This window comes from Delphinapterus leucas, chromosome 14 (assembly GCF_059928025.1).
Source record: "Delphinapterus leucas isolate spDelLeu-1000000601 "Yukka" chromosome 14, BTC_Dleu_Yukka2, whole genome shotgun sequence".
NCBI classification, from domain to species: Eukaryota; Metazoa; Chordata; class Mammalia; order Artiodactyla; family Monodontidae; genus Delphinapterus; species Delphinapterus leucas.
In genome coordinates this window covers 29,030,152-29,051,000 of record NC_143142.1, presented here as the reverse complement: position 1 = coordinate 29,051,000, position 20,849 = coordinate 29,030,152, and the positions used below count along the sequence as shown (strand labels likewise).

At 39.5% G+C, this 20,849-nt stretch overlaps 1 protein-coding gene across 1 annotated transcript in view; it reads right to left on the bottom strand.

The window, feature by feature from the left end:
• PIEZO2 (piezo type mechanosensitive ion channel component 2) overlaps window positions 1-20,849 on the bottom strand; it is a 331,944-nt gene that overhangs the window by 207,279 nt on the left and 103,816 nt on the right. The window contains exon 3 of the mRNA XM_089894937.1: window positions 6,023-6,148. Within this exon, the coding sequence (XP_089751063.1) occupies window positions 6,023-6,148 (126 nt within the window). The remainder of the gene's footprint in view (window positions 1-6,022; window positions 6,149-20,849) is intronic.

Sequence of the window (20,849 nt, the reverse complement as noted above, 5' to 3'; positions counted from 1 at the left end):
CAACCCTCACAGCAGCCCTGTGAGACAGTGACCACCATCACCTTCATTTTACAGTCAAAGAAACTCAGGCACAGAGATGAGTAACTTACCCACAGTCACCTGAGATCCTAAATTCACTCATATATTGGATAGTATAAAAATTCTCATGAAAAATGTTTCTACCATAAAATGAGAGACTCTATTGGAAAAATGATGATAAAGTATATGTCACTCTACGACTGTCACTCCAAGTGAATCAAGATACCAACCAGCCCTGGCCTACGAGACTTTCACCCTGATGGGGTTTCTCTTCCCCATGGTGCCCCCATCCCAATTCGCCCCCTTGCCCTGGGCAGTAAAAACTAATTGTATTCATCATTCCAGGAACATTGACTCCCAGAGTTCCCTTTCAGCCGTGCTCTCCACCCAGGCCTGGGCTCTGGAAAGCAGAGCATCTAGGGAGGGGCTCACTGCGCGCCCACCCCACCATCATCGGGGTGGGGTGCCGACCCGCCAGGCCCACGCCTGGCCCTGAGTCTTCTTGTCACCTGCTGAGGTTTCAGACGCTGGGTCTGGACATCAGAACCCTAGTGTTTTGAGGACAGAAAGGCATAGAATAAAGTACCATCAAGGCCTAGAATAACCTCTTGGTCAGTGGCTCCTGGGCCGTCTCCTGTGCTCTCAGGATGAGAAAAGTTGGAACTCTAGGTGCCCCTCCCCCTACAGGGGGGAGAAAACTGCTGATTTGAGGGGGTCTGACCCTCAGGGAGAAACAGATCTAATGATGAGCCCAGCAATTGAATGAAGCAAAGAAAAGACACAATTCTTTATAAGGACAAATCTCCAAACAATAGAAAACCATGGACTGAATACCAGAAACTCATTGAAACCCTTTGAAACTGCACTACTCCAAAGTCCTAGGAAGTGCAGTGGAGAAAATAATGCTAAACAGATGATAAATAAGGGGTTTCACAGAGAGGAGGAAAGAGCAGGAAAGATCCCAGCTCAGACCAGCGGTGGCTCCGGGCCACTCACTCACCCTCTGAGCCCACATTTTCATCCCTGTCCTCAATGCCACCCTCCCCCCACCTCATCCAGCCTCAGCCTCATCCCCGCCTCAACCCCAAGTGCAGACTGGGCACTGCATTTATACAAAACAAAGGCAACTCCCTGGAGAAGAGAGACCATAAGAAGGCACAGCCCTACGTGGAGGAATAAGATGAGTCCCGGTCTCTAGCCGGATCCAGCCTGGAAGAAGGTGGCCACTCATCTCAGGCCCTGCCTGCAGAGCCCGACCCACCCTAAGTGTAATGGGCTGGTGTGTATGGAGTGCCCTACTCAAAGGATATTGGAGCCAATTTGTAACAAGAAAGAAGGAGTCATTAATCGGAAAAGGGATACAGTGACCCTACAGATACTAGGCGATCTATACATAGTAGCTACTATCACCACAAATCTTCATTTCATAGTTTTGAGCTCAAAAGTTTCTTTAAATCAACAGCCTGCTTCAGCACAGCCCCAGCGTCCAGATTGGCCCTGCAATTCCACCAAGAGTGCCACAGGTCTGCCACTGAGGCTAACAGACTACTTCTATGGGCTCTGTAGTGACATAATTGAAGCCGGGTTTACATTGATTGAAACAGTATAGTTTTGACAGAATGAAAATATTTTAGTAAGCGGCACAACACGTGTTTGAGGAAAATTCACAGAGGTGCCCCTGCCCCATGGATTACCTCACTTACCTGTGAAAGCACCGTTTTGGAAGTGAAGGGGGAGGGGTGGTAGGGCCCCCTTCTGCACAATAGCATCTTTAACAAACGCGCCAGCTGGTCAAGCACTAACTGGGCTGGTTTGAAACAGCGTTCACTATTGCCAGTGACTATTCACAGGGCTCTGGGGGGAAAGAACTTTCAATGGCTCAATGTTTATAAATGCTACTGCTGTCCCCCAAACACACGTCTCAGATTCCTGAGGGATCCTGGGAGCTTTTGCCAGAACTTGGGTGAGGGTATATGAGTTTTAAACGGGGAGAGGAGTCGTTAGGGAAACCAAATTAAACTCATATAAATGAGCGCTTGGTGGTTTGGAGTCTGAAGACCACTTGAGTAAGATGGGGAACCTGGACCTGTCTGGATTCCTTCATTTTAATTTGACAAAGTCTCACAGACAGAGAAAGCATTCAGAAGGCACAACACAGCCAGCCAGGCACTTTGTGTCTTTTTATTTGAAGTTTTGCTACTTTACCTCTACAGCTGCCAAAAAAAAAAAAAAAAAGGCTAAACTTCAAATGTGGGATATCAAAATAGCGGAGTTTGTGTTTACAACTCGGATGGTGTAATCGAAACTCCAAATACTGGAGAAACAATAACACGAGTGAGGCGAAGTCAGCCAGAAATGAAAAGTCAGTGTTTCCATTACCACGCAGACAGGGTTTTTCAAGAGTTTATATAACTTGATCGTTAAAAAATGCTCCAGGCTGAAAACCTGGTTTGTGTCAATCTTGGACTAAACTAGTTTGCAAAACTCAAGTTTGTTTGCTCTGCTTTTTTATCCCTTTTCAAGAATGTATTGCTTTGAAACACTGCACGTGAAGCTGAACCAAAAAAGTATGTAGACCTTGTGAGCCAATGCTGTTGCAGCATCACCCGTATTTTAGAAGAAACTGCTGATTTCTCTATGTAGACTCACCTTCAAGGTGACTATGGCACTCAAATCCCTTTTCTAACTCATTCTTTTGTGTCTCCCTTCTCTGCGGTGACTTCAAAGATATTGGAACTTCACATTGGAACGTTCACTTTTGTGGAAATAAATTTCAAATTGGAATTTAACTTGTTAGGAATAAAGTCTACTGTTGTGATTTTCATTATGTTGGCTCGGGTGGAACAGAATAGAGCTTTTATATGGGGACGTCAAAAAGGAAGGAAGGGGGCTTCCCTGGTGGCGCAGCGGTTGAGAGTCCGCCTGCCGATGCAGGGGACACGGGTTCGTGCCCCGGTCCGGGAAGATCCCACATGCCGCGGAGCGGTTGGGCCCGTGAGCCATGGCCGCTGACCTACGCGTCTGGAGCCTGTGCTCCGCAACGGGAGACGCCACAACAGTGAGAGGCCCGCGTACCGAAAAAAAAAAAAGGAAGGAAGGCAGTACAATAGACTTGTACGTGTTCAAGACACATCGCCGTGAAGAGGGCAGTGGAGGTCAGCTGTGCATGAATAAAATGATCTAGGGAAGCACAGTGTCTGGAAGCCCACATATTTGGCTGGGAGGTTAGGAAAGGCGGGCCTAGCTCTCCAAGACTGGGTTGCAAGGAAGAGGCATGTCAAGAGGCCAGATCTGACTGGTCTCTATCCTTCACCACCAAGAAAGACAGACTTCACCTTCCATCCAAAGGGTCTAAGTAATTTGGATTCTTGCCTGGGAAGGAGCAGATAACTCAAGAATGAGCTTCTGTGTGTGTGCATATGTGGTGTGATTTGTATGTGTGTGTGTGTGTGGTGTGTGTCTGCGTGTGTGTGGTGTGTGCATATGTGGGGTGTGTGGTATGTGTGTGGTGTTTGCATATGTGGTGTGTGTGTATGTGTGTACATGGTGTGTGTGGTGTGTACATGTGTGTGTGGTGTGTGTTTGCATATGTGGTACGTGTGTATGCATGTGGGGTGTGTGTGTGTGTGTGTGTGTGTACACTTTAAGTTTGTATGTCTTTCTGTCCATCTCTGCCTATGCCTTATAGGAGAGACTCCACAGTACATTCGTTTGTAAATGCGGAAAATGGACTTAACATTTCACATTACATTTTTTACTTTCACCTTTATAGAATTATTGAAAATGTTATTTTGAATAAAAATAGAAAGACATAGGCTGTGGATTGGAAGAAACGATGTGCTCACGCCCTAATTTAAGCCCCCTCCAGCACAGTCCTTTCCACAGCATCACTCAGCACCTAAAAGTATCTGCAGACACAGGCAAGCTGTAGTTTATAAGCTCAAATTTGAAAAATCTGATGAGTTGTAATATATCCCATGATGAAACACTTTCAGTGATAAAGAGAGCTCATTATTCATGAAATAGCCTTTTTTTAAAACAAAAGACAATATTTTATTTTCTACATTGCAGTAGTATGAATTATTACTCAAGAGACAGTAAATAAAATTTTGACATCAGAACATTATTATATATATAACATTATATAGTTGGGTATGGAGTCTCATCTGGATGTGATGCATCAAATAATTTTCCCATGCTCTTCCTCTTATACCTACCTATTTATTTTTCTTCAAATTCAGCTTTCATTTTTGGGAAGGTGGCAAGCTTCCAGACAACACTTACGGTTAAAAATCCTTCCTTCTGGCCCTAGGAATGCCTGATTAAGAACTACCCAAAGGATTTTTGATTAAGAAGCAATACAAACTATCACTGCTAACATTTCTACTAAGTCCAAAGAGACTTGAATCTGGCCAAATGTAATAAATCCTTTTTATCATTATAATAATATAACTAAAGTACCATTATTTAAACATTTTATTTTATCAAGTTTTTAATAATGATATGACTTTTATCAAGCATTAAAACCACATCTTAACAATGGGCTATTATTCAGCCATGAAAAGGAATGAAGTCCTAACTCAGGCTACAACATGGATGAAACTTGCAAACATTATACTGAGTGAAAGAAGCTGGATACAAAAGGTCACGTATCACTTAATTCTGTTTGGATGAAATGTCCAGAGCAGGTATAACTACTAGAGGCAGAAAGTAAATTAGTGGTTGCCTAGGGATGCTTGGAGAGGGAAAGAATAACTTCATGGGTGCAGGGTTTCTTTCTGGCGTGATGAAAGGGTTTTGGAATTAGATAGTGGTGATGGTTGCACAACCTAAAAACCACTGAACTGTGTTCCTTAAATGGGTGAACTTTATGAATTCTATCTCAATTAAAAAAATAATAACCATATCTTAAATCATCAGATCTTAAATCAAGAATCATTTTGATAGGCACTATTATCCAAGGAACTCAGCACTCAATAAAATGGCCAGAATGAATGCTCACTTTAGTTCTGTAAAGTTTAGCTCTCTAAAAGTTACACGGTGAGGGATAGTGAATAATTTATGACTACAGATTTTACTAAAGAATCTCTCACTACATTTATGTTAATACTATTTGATCCATGAAGAATTTTGATCTGGCTTTTATTTTACAGGGAATGGTTGGTTTGCTTCACTTCACTTGTGCTAGCACTTATGAAAGATCAGGAAATTTCAAACCTACAAATGGGTTCCTCAGCGAAAAACTGACCATTTGAAAACTATTATTTTAGTCTATTTCAAATATTCACTTAAAACATGTGGATTGTATTCCATCTACTTGAAATGCTTCTGTTTCTTTCAAATGACAATCATACAGCCTACAAAAATGGAAGTCGAATTTATCCAATGGTAGGTTAATTCTGGAAAGATGATCCTACCTAGATAAAGCATATACGTGTCGACGTTTTCAGATCAAAACCTCAAAATATAATGTGTATAAGGTATATTTCCTTATTCATTTCCTTATGAATAGCAAAAAAACTCCCAGTTTGAAAAAGAAACTATCGTGTCATTCACATTTTTCCCATAAAGATGTACGAAATCTTACATTATTCTTTACAATAAGCCTGAAGTCACTGTTGTATTTATTTGACGTTTGTACTCGTATTTATCTTATTAGATATTGTACATGTCTCATCTCACCAGCCATAGTGGAAGCACCAGGGTCTGTACGTAAATCTTGATTTTTTTTTTAGACTACACCCAAGCATAATGTCTTACATACAGATCACAGTCTAATATCTAATATATGTTGAAGATGCATGAATTAAGTTGTTCACATTACCCCATTGTCTAGGTATATAAATTTCTTTGAATGTATTTATAGTGTATTAGATTGACAAATGGCCAAAAATTGTCACAAATTTTGTAATGTCATCATTGCCTAGATTTCTATAAGCATTATGACACATAGCTTTGTTATTCACGTATGTAATATAAAAAAAAAAGCCACCATCATACTCACAGTTGTAACCAGGTGCAATGCGGTGCTGTGCCTCCAGACTTGCCAACGTGATGTGGAAAATTATATGCAGCAACAGGAAGGAAAAGCTGGTGAAGCACAGAGACTTTAACAACCGTCCTGTGTGTCCTGGGAAGAAAAGCACAGAGATTATGAGCGATCCTGAGATGACCACACTCATTCTGACCTTCGTACCAGTCCACATAGAACACATTTCTACATTACCTATTGTGTAGACTGACTCAAAAGAATATGAAGTGTAACAATGACTCTCTTAATTATTAGTCTAAAGCTAAAAGCATCTTATTCCCTTTGTAAAATTATATAAACACTGATTAAAAATGTGACATGAAAGAAAGATGCTTTCCTATTTATCACAGGATATGTTACCACAAAACGGAACCACTAGAAAGCCTCTGGTCCAGAAAGTTTTATAAGGGAGTTCTGCCAACTTTGATGAAACAGATAATCCCTGTCTTGTAAAAACAGTTCCAGAGAGTAGAAAAAGAAGGAAAGTTGCTTAAAACATTTTACAATTTAGAGTAAGTTTAATTTCAAAATTAAATAAAACTAGAAAAAGAAAGGAATTTATAAGCCCATTTTACTTATGAATATAGACACAAATTATTTGAAAAAAATATTTGCTCACTAACTGAAATAGCAAGGTAAAATGCAATACATCACAATAAGCTAGTATTTATTGCAGAGAAAGAAATGTGGCTTAATAGTAACAAATCTGTAAGGATAAGTCATATACTGGTAGGCTGATATGATAATTTTCTTAATGGATATGGAATAAGAATCTCATTAAGTTCAAAATCTATTTATGGTAAAATAATACAACACTCAGAAAACTAGGAATAGAAGGAAATATCCTTAAGATAATAAAGAATTGGGACTTCCCTGGTGACGCAGTTGTTAAGAATCTGCCTGCCAATGCAGGGTCACAGGTTCGATCTCTGGTCCAGGAAGATGCCACATGCCACAGAGCAGCTAAGCCCATGCACCACAACTACTGAGCCTGCACTCTAGAGCCCACAAACCACAACTACTGGGCCCACAGGCCGCAACTACTGAAGCCCATGCGCCTAGAGCCCGTGCTCCACAACAAAGAGAAGCCACTGCAATGAGAAGCCTGCACACCGCAACGAAGGGTAGCCCCTGCTCGCCGCAACTAAAGAAAGTCCGCGCACAGCAATGAAGACCCAATGCAGCCAAAAAAGAAAAAGAAAAAGATAATAAAGAATTTATGCCATAACTAAAGCAAATATCCTGTTTATGGTGGAATTTTAGACATAGTCGTATTAATATCAGAGAACCATCAAGGACACTTGATACCCTTGCCACTTATATCACTGGTTGTACCGGCCAGTGTTATAAGAAAAAGAAAGAAGAGTTGTAATAACTAGAATTATTTACAGATAATATGATCAAATGGAATTATTTGCAGATGACATCATCATCAATATAGAATGTCAAACTGAATCCACAGACCAACTATTAGAAAAAAATACACAAAAATGATTCAGATGCAACATCATCTTGCAAAAATAAATATATCTCCTCTGCATTAGCAATAATCAGATAGAAAACAAGATACAACTTAAATTAGCAACCAAAACTGTATTGTAAATGGCTTTGTCAATGTGTCAGTCTAATCAAACATCTGATCAGATTAAAGTCTGTAATGAACTGACTTTACTAAATAAAGATATTTTTCTTGATAATCTGGGCAAACTGATTCAATCAGCTGGAAGTCCTGAAAAGAACAGGTGATTACCCTAAAAAATGAAGCTTAAAGGTCTAAAATGTCATAAACATAAATACAAATATAAAATGTCTCATTTTGTCTCACTTTTGATTTATGAGTTTAGCCAAGGGTTTGTCAATTCTGTCAATCTTTTCAAAGAAACAACTTTTGGTTTTGTTGATTCTCACTATTGTTTTTCTATTCTCTGTTTCATTTAGCTCTGTTCTCACCTCTATTACTTCCTTCATTCTGCTAGTTTGCAGTTTAGTTTGCCCTTCTCCTCCTAGCTCCTTAAGGTGTAAATCTAGGGTATTGATTTGAGATCATTCTTTTTTGATAGTTGTTTACAGCTATAAATTCCCCTGTGATCACTGCTTTTGCAGCATCCAATAAGTTTTGGTATGTTATGTGTTGTTTCCATTTGTCTCTAAGTATTCTTTAATTTCCCCTGTGATTATCTCTTTGACCCACTGGTGTCTAAGAATGCATTGTTTAATTTCCATATTTCCAATTTTCCTTCTGTTATTAATGTCTTAGTTTCTATTGTACTTTGAGAAGATACTTTATATGCTTTCAATCTTTTCAAATTTCTTGAGAATTTTTCCATGGTCTAACATATGGTCTATCCTGGAGCATATTCCATGTAAACTTGAGAAGAATAGGTATCCTCCTATTGCTGAGTGAAGAATTTCATACTTATCTGTTAGGTCTAGTTGGTTTATAGTTTTGTTCAAGTCTTCTTTTTCCTTATCATTCTTCTATTTAGATGTTCTTTCCAGTATTGAAAATGGGCTACTGAAGTATCCAATTATTATTGTAGAATTGTCTATTTCTCCCTTCAAGTCTGCCAATGTTTGATTCATATATTTGGGGGCTCTGTTGTTTGCTGAGTATATGTTTATAATTGTTACATCTTCTTGAATTGACCTTTTATCAATATATGATGTCCTTCTTTGTAACAGTTTTTTTACTTAAAATACATTTTGTCTAATACTAATGCAGCCACCTCAGCACTTTTTTGGTTATTATTAGCATAGAGTATCTTTTTCCATCCCTTCACTTTCAACCAACTTTGTCTTTCGATTTTAAGTGAATCTCCTGTAGACAACATATAATTGGGTCATGTTTTATTATGTATTCTACTCCTTTTACCTTTCATTGGCGAGTTTAATCCAATCATATTAAAATAACTACTGATAAGGATATGTTTTTGTCATTTTGCTATTTTTTTCCTGTATGTCATACATATTTTTCCCTCATTTCCTCTGTTACTTCTTTCTTTTGTGTTTTTGAAGGATAAATTTGTCTAATATAAGATTCTTTTTTTTTTTTTTTAATTTTTTTTCACAAATGAAGAGCTTTATTTATCATTATATTTAAATTTATATATATTTATTTAGTTATTTATTTTTGGCTGTATTGGGTCTTCGTTTCTGTACGAGGGCTTTCTCCAGTTGTGGCAAGCGGGGGCCACTCTTCATCGCGGTGCGCGGGCCTCTCACTACCGCGGCCTCTCTTGTTGCTCAGCACGGGCTCCAGACGCGCAGGCTCAGTAGTTGTGGCTCACGGGCCCAGTTGCCCCGCGGCATGTGGGATCTTCCCAGACCAGGGCTCGAACCCGTGTTCCCTGCATTGGCAGGCAGATTCTCAACCACTGCGCCACCAGGGAAGCCCCTATAAGATTCTTTTTTTAAAACATAGAAAACAGTTAATTAGTTGATTAATTTTTTACATTGTATATATTCTTTTTAAGATTCTTTCCATTACAGGTTATTACAAGATAGTACTGAATATAGTTCCCTGTGCTATACAGTAGGACCTTGTTGTATCTATCCTATTCCAACCCCATAACTTCTTGCTAACTAATAATAAGACTGAATTAATTAGTTGCAGTGTAATACCATCAGATATATACTCTTTCAAAAACTTTTTTTCCCTCCTGATCTTGCTTCCAAAGACTGTCCTGGTTGCAAAGCTGCTGCTGCCCTGAAGACATCTAAAGTCTCCTCCACCCCATTCTATCTCTCTGACCAGAGGAACTGGGGGAAGGGGTCTTGGTGAGAAGAGACCCAGAGGGGGGTCCTCTAATTCTGTTATAAACCAGTATAAGTCCCGGTCTCACCCCCAAGCTACACATGTGTGGAACAGACCCAAAAGAGCTTTCGGAACTGAACTACGATACAAAGAACCACACAGGTCCCAGACCGACCCCTGAGGGGTACGTGCACAAAGCAGACCCAAATAGAAAAGCAAAGGTTTGAGAACTGAACTGACATTGGAACCAGCAGCCACAGAAAGTGAGACAAAGCTTGTGAGCTGAAACCAACCAGACTGCCTGCTAAAACACAGAAACAAAGGGAAAAAAAAATCAACATTATCCAGAGGATTTTAAGATGACCCAATGATTCATAACACAATATTCAAAGTGACCAGGATATAATCCCAAATTACTTGGCATAGAAAACACCAGAAAAATCTGACCAATTCTCAAGAGAAAAGACAATGAAGTCAACCTTGAAATTACCCAGATGTTGGAATTATTAGAAAATGACTTTAAAGCATCCCTTACAACCACACTCCACGAGGTCAAGGTAAATAATCTTGAAATGGAGAGCTCGAAGCTGTCAGCATAGAAAGAGAAAAAAAACAAGCAAGAATTAAAAACTTTAGAGTTGAAAAAATACAACATCTGAAATTTAAAATTCACTTGATGGATTCAAAAGTGGAATAGAGATGACAAAGAAATGAGTCAGTAATCTGGAGAGGTTAATAGAAATTATGGACTTTGACTATCAGAGGGCTAAAGACTGAAAAAATTCATCTGCTCTCAGGTCTGAGATCAAAGGATCAAGGCCCATCATTTGTGTCATTTATGTCATTAGACTTACCAAAAGAGAGGAAAGAGAGAGTGGTCCAGAAAAAAATTTGGATGATAGCTAAAAATTCCCCAAATTTATTGAAGACATAATTTACACACTCAATACACTCAGCAAACGTAAAAAGGATGAACTTGAAGAAACCACAACAGACTCAGAATAACCAACTGGCTGGAAATCTAACATAAAGACAAACTCCAAAAGCAGAGAGAGAGAAATGTCACATTACACACAGGGGGACAACTCTGAATTACCACATATTTTTCATCACAAACGGTGAAGAACAGAATAGCTGGAAAAGCATCTTTAAAGTTATGAAAGGAAAGAACTATGAACCCAGGATTCTATATCCTGTGAAAACATCCTTCAGGAATGAAGACAAAAAGAAGACATTTTCAGACTAAGGAACACTGAGAGTATTTGTCACCAGGAGATCTGCTCTAAAAGAAATGCTAACATAGCTTGTTCAGGCTGAAGGGGAATGATACTAAAGGAAGACGTGGAACTTCAGTCATGAATAGGAGTGAAAGAAATGGGTAAAAAGCTATTTGTTTTCATACATACATACACACACACACTCACACTCACGTACACACACCCCTAATTACAGCCATGCTCCAATTAATTCATGGCATTTCTAGAAATGATCTCTGTTTTTCTGGTTTTGGAAGTATTTTGTGTGCACAGAAATAATTGAGGGTATTATGTTGCCCATGAGTTTTGAGTAGTCAGTCTTATTTATACAAGAAATACAAATCATCCAAGGATATGTCACGTAATAAATAATCACTCATAATTAGAAACATAAGAAAATGGGGCATATGTTTAAAAGACTTAAAAATATATATGCTAACTTCAAGATGATTTCCCAAAGTAACTCAGATAGCAGGTTCACAAAATAGGCAATTTATGGCCAGCGTGACACGGGACCAAACTGCATACTTATATACTATTTTTCTCTGGTTATTAAGCAGAAGAAATTCAATATTAACAGAAAGAATAAATAACAAGGAGAAAAAGTAGAGTTTTTTCAATCAATTTTAATTTGGGTTTTATTCATTGATTTTGTTTATCTGTAGTATATTTCCTCAAATAGAGTTAAAAAAAAAATACTACTGTTACCCCGTAGATTACATCCAGGAACTGGGATTTAAACATAGGTATAAATCTAACTCCTTATTTATAATACTTTTGAAAGTATTCAGAGGCTATTTTTTGAATTTTATTTTATTTTTTATACAGAATTTTATTTTTTTATACAGTTGTATAAAATTAGTTTTATACAACTAATTTTCTTATTAGTTATCTATTTTATATATATTGGTGTATATATGTCAATCCCAATCTCCCAATTCATCCCAGTACCACCATGCCCCAACCCTGCTTTCACCACTTGGTGTCCATACGTTTGTCCTCTATATCTGTGTCTCTATTTCTGCCTTGAAAACTAGTTCATCTGTACCATTCTTCTAGATTCCACATATATGCATTAATATACGATATTTGTTTTTCTCTTTCTGACTTACTTCACTCTTTATGACAGTCTCTAGGTCCATCCACGTCTCTACAAACAACCAAATTTCATTCCTTTGTATGGCTGAGTAATATTCCATTATATATATGTGCCACATCTTCTTTATCCATTCATCTGTCGATGGGCATTTAGGTTGCTTCCATGACCTGGCTATTGTAAATAGTGCTGCAATGAACACTGGGGTGCATGTGTCTTTTTGAATTATGGTCTTCTCTGGGTATATGCCCAGTAGTGGGATTGTTGGGTCATATGGTGATTCCATTTTTAGTTGTTTTTAAGGAACCTCCATACTGTTCTCCACAGTGGCTGTATCAATTTACATTCCCACCAACAGTGCAGGAGGGTTCCCTTTTCTCCACACCCTCTCCAGCATTTGTTGTTTGTAGATTTTCTGATGATGCCCATTCTAACCGGTGTGAGATGATACCTCACTGTACTTTTGATTTGCATTTCTCTAATAATTAGTGATGCTGAGCAGCTTTTCATGTGCTTCTTGGGCATCTTTATGTCTTCTTTGGAGAAATGTCTATTTAGGTCTTCTGCCCATTTTTGGACTGGGTTGTTTGTTTTTTTAATATTGAGCTGCATGAGCTGTCTATAAATTTTGGAGATTAATCTTCTGTCCATTGATTCATTTGCAAATATTTTCTCCCATTCTGAGGGTGGTCTTTTCGTCTTGTTTATAGTTTCGTTTGCTGTGCGAAAGCTTTTAAGTTTCATTGGGTCCCATTTGTTTATTTTTGTTTTTATTTCCATTACTCCAGGAGGTGGGTCAAAAAAGATCTTGCTGTGATTTATGTCAAAGAGTGTTCTTCCCATGTTTTCCTCTAAGAGTTTTACAGTGTCCAGTCTTACATTTACGTCTTTAATCCATTTTGCATTTATTTTTTGTATGGTATTAGGGAGTGTTCTAATTTCATTCTTTTACATGCAGCTGCCCAGTTTTCCCAGCACCACTTATTGAAGAGACTGTCTTTTCTCCATTGTATATCCTTGCCTCCTTTGGCATAGATTAGTTACCATAGGTGCATGGGTTTACCTCTGGGCTTTCTATCTTGTTCCATTGATCTATGTTTCTGTTTTTGTGCCAGTACCATATTGTCTTGGTTACTGTAGCTTTGTAGTATAGTCTGAAGTCAGGGAGCCTAATTCTTCCAGCTCCATTTTTTTCCCTCCATATTGCTTTGGCTATTCAGGGTCTTTTGTGTCTCCATACAAATTTTAAGATTTTTTTGTTCTAGTTCTGTAAAAAATGCCACTGGTAATTTGATAGGGATTGCACTGAATCTGTAGATTGCTTCGGGTAATTTAGTCATTTTGACAATATTGATTCTTCCAATCCAAGAACACATTATATCTCTCCATCTGCTTGTGTCAGCTTTGATTTCTTTCATTAGTGTCTTATAGTTTTCTGAGTACAGGTCTTTTAACTCCTTAGGTAGGTTTATTCCTAGATATTTTATTCTTTTTGTTGCAATGGTGAATGGGACTGTTTCCTTAATTTCCCTTTCTGATCTTTCATTGTTAGTGTATAGGATGCAAGAGATTTCTGTGCATTAATTTTGTATCCTGCAACTTTACCAAATTCATTGATTAGCTCTAGTAGTTTTCTGGTGGCATCTTTAGGATTCTCTTTGTATAGTATCATGTCATCTGCAAACAGTGACAGTTTTACTTTTTTTTCCAATTTGTATTCATTTTATTTCTTTTTCTTCTCTGATTGCCATGGCTAGGACTTCCAAAACTATGTTGAATAACAGTGGCGAGTGGACATCCTTGTCTTGTTCCTGATCTTAAAGGAAATGCTTTCAGTTTCTCACCATTGAGAATGATGTTTTCTGTGGGTTTGTCATAAATCACCTATATTATGTTGAGGTAGGTTCCCTCTATGCCCATTTTCTGGAGAGTTTTTATCATAAATGGGTGTTGAATTTTATCAAAACCTTTTCCTGCATCTATTGAGATGATCATATGATTTTTGTTCTTCAATTTGTTAATATGGTGTATCACATTGATTGATTTGCATATATCGAAGAATCCTTGCATCCCTGGAATAAATCTCACTTGATCACGGTGTATGATCCTTTTAATGTGTTGTTGGATTCTGTTTGCTAGTATTTTGTTGAGGATTTTTGCATCTATATTCATCAGTGACACTGGCCTGTAATTTCCTTTTTTTGTAGTATCTTTGTCTGCTTTTGGTGTCAGGGTGATGGTGGCCTCATAGAATGAGTTTGGGAGTGTTCCTTCCTCTGCAATTTTTTGGAAGAGTTTGAGAAGGATGGGTGTTAGCTCTTCTCTAAATGTTTGATAGAATTCACCTGTGAAGCCATCTGGTCTTGGACTTTTGTTTGTTGGAAGGTTTTTAATCACAGTTTCAATTTCATTACTTGTGATTGGTCGGTTCATATTTTCTATTTCTTCCTGGTTCAGTCTTGCAAGGTTATATACCTTTCTAAGTATTTGTCCATTTCTTCCAGGTTGTCCATTTTATTGGCACAGAGTTGCTTTTAGTAGTCTCTTATGGTGCTTTGTGTTTCTGCGGTGTCCATTGTAACTTCTCCTTTTTCATTTCTAATTTTATTGATTTGAGTCCTCTCCCTCTTTTTCTTGATGAGTCTGGCTAAAGGTTTATCAATTTTGTTTATCTTCTCAAAGAACAAGCTTTTAGTTTTATTGATCTTTGCTATTGTTTTCTTTGTTTCTATTTCATTTACTTCTGCTCTGATCTTTATGATTTCTTTCCTTCTGCTAACTTTGGGTTTTGTTTGTTCTTCTTTCTCTAGTTCCTTTAGGTGTAAGTTTAGATTGTTTATTTGAGGTTTTTCTTGTTTCTTGAGGTAGGATTGTATTGCTATAAACTTCCCTCTTAGAACTGCTTTTGCTGCATCCCATAGATTTTGGATCGTCATGTTTTCATTGTCATTAGTTTCTAGGTATTTTTTGATTTCCTCTTTGATTTCTTCAGTGATCTCTTGCTTATTTAGTAGCGTATTGTTTAGCCTCCATGTGTTTGTGTTTTCTACATTTTTTCCCCTGTAATTTAATTCTAATCTCATAGCATTGTGGTCAGAAAAGATGTTTGATATGATTTCAATTTTCTTACATTTACCGAGGCTTGATTTGTGACCCAATATGTGATCTACCCTGGAGAATGTTCCTTGTGCACTTGAGAAGTGTAATCTGCTGTTTTCAGATGGAATGTCCTATAAATATCAATTAAATCTATCTGGTCTATTGTGTCATTTAAAGCTTGTGTTTCCTTATTAATTTTCTGTCTGAATGATGTGTCCACTGGTGTGAGTGAGGTGTTAAAGTTCCCCACTATTATTGTGTTGCTGTCAATTTCCTCTTTTACAGCTGTTAGCATTTGCCTATGTATTGAGGTGCTCCTATGTTGGGTGCATATACATTTATAATTGTTATATGTACTTCTTGGATTGATCCCTTGATCAATATGTAGTGTCCCTCCTTGTCTCTTGTAACATTCTTTATTTTAAAGTCTATTTTATCTGATATGAGTATGGCTACTCCAGTTTTCTTTTGATTTCCATTTGCATGGAATATCTTTTTCCATCCCCTCACTTTCAGTCTGTATGTTTCCCTAGGTCTGAAGTGGTTCTCTTGTAGACAGCATACATATGGGTCTTGTTTTTGTATCCATTCAGCCTGTGTCTTTTGGTTGGAGCATTTAACCCATTCACATGTAAGGTAATTATCAATATGTATGTTCCTATTACCATTTTCTTAATTGTTTTGGGTTTGGTTTTGTATGTCCTTTTCTTCTCTTGTGTTTGTTTCCCACTTAGAGAAGTTACTTTAGCATTTGTTGTAGAGCTGGTTTGGTGATGCTGAATCTTCTTAGCTTTTGCTTGTCTGTAAAGCTTTTGATTTCTCCGTCAAATCTGAATAAGATCCTTGCTGTATAGAGTAATCTTGGTTGCAGGTTCTTCCCTTTCATGACTTTGAATATATCATGCCACTCCCTTCTGGCTTGTAGGTTTCTGCTGAGAAATCAGCTGTTAACCTTATGGGAGTTCCCTTGTATGTTATCTGTCATTTTTCCCTTGTTGCTTTTAATAATTTTTCTTTGTCTTTAATTTTTGTCAGTTTGATTACTGTGTGTCTCAGCATGTTTCTCCTTGGGTTTATCCTGCTTGGGACTCTCTGTGCTTCCTGGACTTGGGTGGCTATTTCCTCTCCCATGTTAGGGAAGTTTTTGACTATAATCTCTTCAAATACTTTCTCGGGTCCTTTCTCTCTCTCTTCTCCTTCTGGGACCCCTATAATGCGAATGTTGGTGCATTTAATGTTGTCCCAGAGGTCTCTTAGGCTGTCTTTTCTTTTCATTCCTTTTTCTTTATTCTGTTACGCAGCAGTGAATTCCACCATTCTGTCTTGCAGGTCACTTATCCATTCCTCTGCCTCAGTTACTCTGCTATTGATCCCTTCTAGTGTATTTTTCACTTCAGTTATTGTATTGTTCATCTCTGTTTGTTTGTTCTTTAATTCTTCTAGGTCTTTGTTAAATATTTCTTGCATCTTCTCGATCTTTACCTCCATTCTTTCTCCGTGGTCCTGGATCATCTTCACTATCATTATTATGAATTCTTTTTCTGGAAGGTTTCCTATCTCCACTTCATTTAATTGTTTTTCTGGGTTTGAATCTTGTTCCTTTATCTGGTACATAGTCCTCTGTCTTTTCATTTTGTCTATCTTTCTGCGAATGTGGTTTTCATTCCACAGGCTGCAGGATTGTAGTTCTTCGTGCTCCTGCTGTCTGCCCTCTGGTGGATGAGGCTATCTAAGAGGCTTGTGCAAGCTTCCTGATGGGAGCGACTGGTGGTGGGTAGAGCTGGGTGTTGCTCTGGTGGGCAGAGCTCAGTAAAACTTTAATCCACTTGTCTGCTGATGAGTGGGGCTGAGTTCCCTCCCTGTTGGTTGTTTGGTCTGAGGTGATCCAGCACTCGAGGCTACAGGCTCTTTGGTGGGGCTAATGGCAGACTCCGGGAGGGCTCACGCCATGGAGTACTTCACAGAACTTCTGCTGCCAGTGTCCTTGTCCCCACCGTGAGCCACAGTCACCCCCCGCCTCTGAAGGAGAGCCTCTAACACCAGCAGGTAGGTGTGGTTTGGTCTCCTATGGGGTCACTGCTCCTTCCCCCTGGGTCCTGATGCACACAATACTTTGTGTGTCCTCCAAGAGGGGAGTCTCTGTTTCCCCCAGCCCTGTTGAAGTGCTGCAATCAAATCCCGCTAGTCTTCAAAGTCTGATTCTCTGGCAATTCCTCCTCCTGTTGCTGGACCCCCAGGTTGGGAAGCCTGATGTGAGGCTTGGAACCTTCACTCCAGTGGGTGGACTTCTGTGGTATAATTGTTCTCCAGTTTGTGAGTCACCCATCCAGTGGTATGGGATTTGATTATATTGTGATTGTGCCCCTCCTACCATCTCCTCGTGGCTTCTCATTTGTCTTTGGATGTGGGATATCTTTTTTGGTAAGTTCCAGTGTCTTCCTGTCAACGATCATTCAGCAGTCAGCCATGATTCCGGTGCTCTTGCAAGAGGTAGTGAGCACACATCCTTCTACTCCACCATCTTGAACCCTCAGAGGCTGCTGCTTTAGTCAACATTCCCAAACTCTAGCTTTCAAGTGATTTTAAAGGTGACAGTTAATGTGCAAGATCCATGAAGCTATGAATTCCCCTATCCTACCAATTCTCCAAGGAGAGCTCTGAGCCTTTTGGTAATATTCTCTGCGGTAAAAATGAAACAGCAAAAAGTTTCATTGATGTGGGTTTATAGATAAGTTAATGAATCAAATACAAACTCTGTATTTATACAGAGTTTAACGAGTTTTTTTAATATATTTCAAAGTCTCCTTTAGTCTTCCCCCAAGATACTTTTATTATTTATTTACAATTTAATTAGAAAGGCCTAGTAGAAGCACCATGAAGCCAATATATATGGCATTTAGAAAAAAAAACACCAGCTTGGAAAGCAAGTATTTATATTTAATGAATTTCCTATAATTTTAGACTCCCATTAGAACAAATGAAAAGCAGGTTGATACATAAAACTGAGTGTTTTCCCTTCAAAATGAGGTTAAATACAAACACCTATTAGCTGGAAAGACGGTGCTGGGACTGCAAAATAAACTGAACAGTCAAGCTTTCAGGTTGCGTATGTGAAGTTGCTAATACTCACCATTTGACCTACAAGAATAGCCATTTCATTGGCATGAAGCTAATATAAATGGAGAGAAGAAATACACATCTACTATATGTTCTAGTTGAAATCTCATTGAGGCCATCATTCCAGCACTGCCCAAAACCCTTCTTTGCTAAAAAGAATGACTCATAGAGAGGCTTTCTGGGAATACTACAAAAGCCAATGGAAGAATACATGACAAGATTATTCCCCCAAAGTTCTTCCCAACTAGACTAGAAGCTTCCATGGCATGTCTCCAAGTGGGACTTGGAATTCCCCCTGTGCCCCACCTCTTAATCCTCCCTTGCAAAAGCTCCATTTTCTATTTCCAATTTTGTTACTGGCATATTACTGAAGCCAAAAAAATACTTTCTCCCCTCTCCCTTCCCATTTGGACCTATCATTTATAACCCTGGCTATTTTTTTTCAATACTATTGTAACTAGTTTTTATTAATCTAGCTTTTTAAAATTTATTTATTTTCCTTATTTATTTTTGGCTGTGTTGGGTCTTCACTGCTGTGCGTGGGCTTTCTCTAGGTGTGGCGAGTGGGGGCTACTCTTCGTTGTGGTGAGTGGGCTTCTCATTGCAGTGGCTTCTCTTTTTGTGGAGCATGGGCTCTAGGCATGCAGGCTTCAGTAGTTGTGGCACACGGGCTCAGTAGTTGTGGCACACAGGCTCCAGAGCACAGGCTCAGTAGTTGTGGAACACGGGTTTAGTTGCTCCACGGCATGTGGGATCTTCCCGGACCAGGGTTCAAACCTGTGTCCCCTGCATTGGCAGGAGGATTCTTAACCACTGTACCACCAGGGGAGCCCTACCCTGGCTTTATGTACTATTACTTAATAAGTTTTAAAGTGTTGTAATTGCTTCTAAAATGTTCTCCACAATGAAGCCGATGGAATCAGGGAGAAGAACGGTGCTCAGGGTGTGGGGATGGTGGCTAAGGGGCCAGGGGAAGGAGTGACGCTGCCGCACCACGTGTCTACTCCTCCCCTGCTTCCAAATTTACCACTTGTGACCAGGCCGTATTTCTTCTGCATCTTTCCTTACTGCTTTGACCACAGGGACCTCCTTCTGACTCCCACACTGCACAGTGTCTGTATCTGACACTTAGGAATACGTATGTTATAATGTGAGTTGCTGTCCTGGGTTGGTTCCCAGGAAACAGGCTCTGAGTTGAGATTGCTGTGCAGACAGTTACCTGGGAGGGTGCTCGGCAAGGACACCAACAGGGGGGTGAAGGGGCAGGGCTGGCCTGGGATGCAGCTCCAGTGGGGCCTCAGCTGGTGCTTGGGGAGCCTGGAGTTGGAATGGCCCTTCACAGTTGTCTAGGATTGAGGCAAGGGGGCTGAGTCTTTGTATCTCACCCACCCCATCACTGACCAGAAATTAAATGTGGGCTGTCCCCACAGATGGGTGTAACTTGCAGCTTCCTACCATTGAAGACAGTTACTGGGGAGGAACTCAGCTGTGGGCAGTCAAGAGTCAACAGTCAGGAATATCCACAGGGGATAAGTGCCACAGTCATGGCCTGCTGGGCCACTGGGCCATCTGGTTCTAGACACTGATGGACCTCAGATAGGCCATAAGCATCCTGAACACAGGGGCTGCTTCCAGCACAGGGAAGGCTTCACAGGAACCTCATGCCTGAATATCTGCAAGGCAAAGCAGGTCTGAGGGCACGAGGCAGTGGGTCTTCCGGCTCCAGAAAACCCTGGGGGCCTGGGCTTCCGGGTGACAGAGTAGTTCTTACAGTGAGCTACCTTTTTGGCTCTAAACATGTAGCAATCATACGTAAACTATGAAGCATGTCACCAGAAACACATAACCAGTCACCAGCACGAGATAAATATCTCTAAGGTTAGAAATGGAAGAGAAATGCACAGCTTTGTGCAGGTGGCCTTGAAGCAGACACCGGAGACCAAAGCTGGCTTCCTGATGAGCATTTCATTGCATGCTCAGTGTCAACAAGGAGGCTATTGCTGGGAACGCTGATTAAATCAGGGGTTTGGGTTACAGCTCCCCAGTTTTCAAAAGGATGCTGGAAAAGAATCTATGGTTTACAAGGAGCTTAGGGAGGGGGGAGATTGTAGGTCTGACTACTGAGAAAGCCCAAATCCCCAGCATCATCCAAGGACACATCTTAACTCTTCACAGTGCCCCACGGGTCCAGGTGAGAAAACTGCAAGAGTATTAGAGGGAAAGATAAGCACAGGGAGTGAAGAAAGAACTCCAAGGACAGCAAGAGAGAGAGGGGGACTGAGACAAAGAGGAACTTCTTATTCATTACAAGGAGAAACATAAAGCCAGAAAAGACAACTGGGACATGGATTCACCAAAGCAAAAATTTTAAATTGTGAAACGTACTGAAAATGACTTTAAGTTGCTTGGGAGCCTCAAAAAGATAAATAAATTAAATCCTGAAATGTGAACAAGAAATTACTTTTTACAAACAGAAAT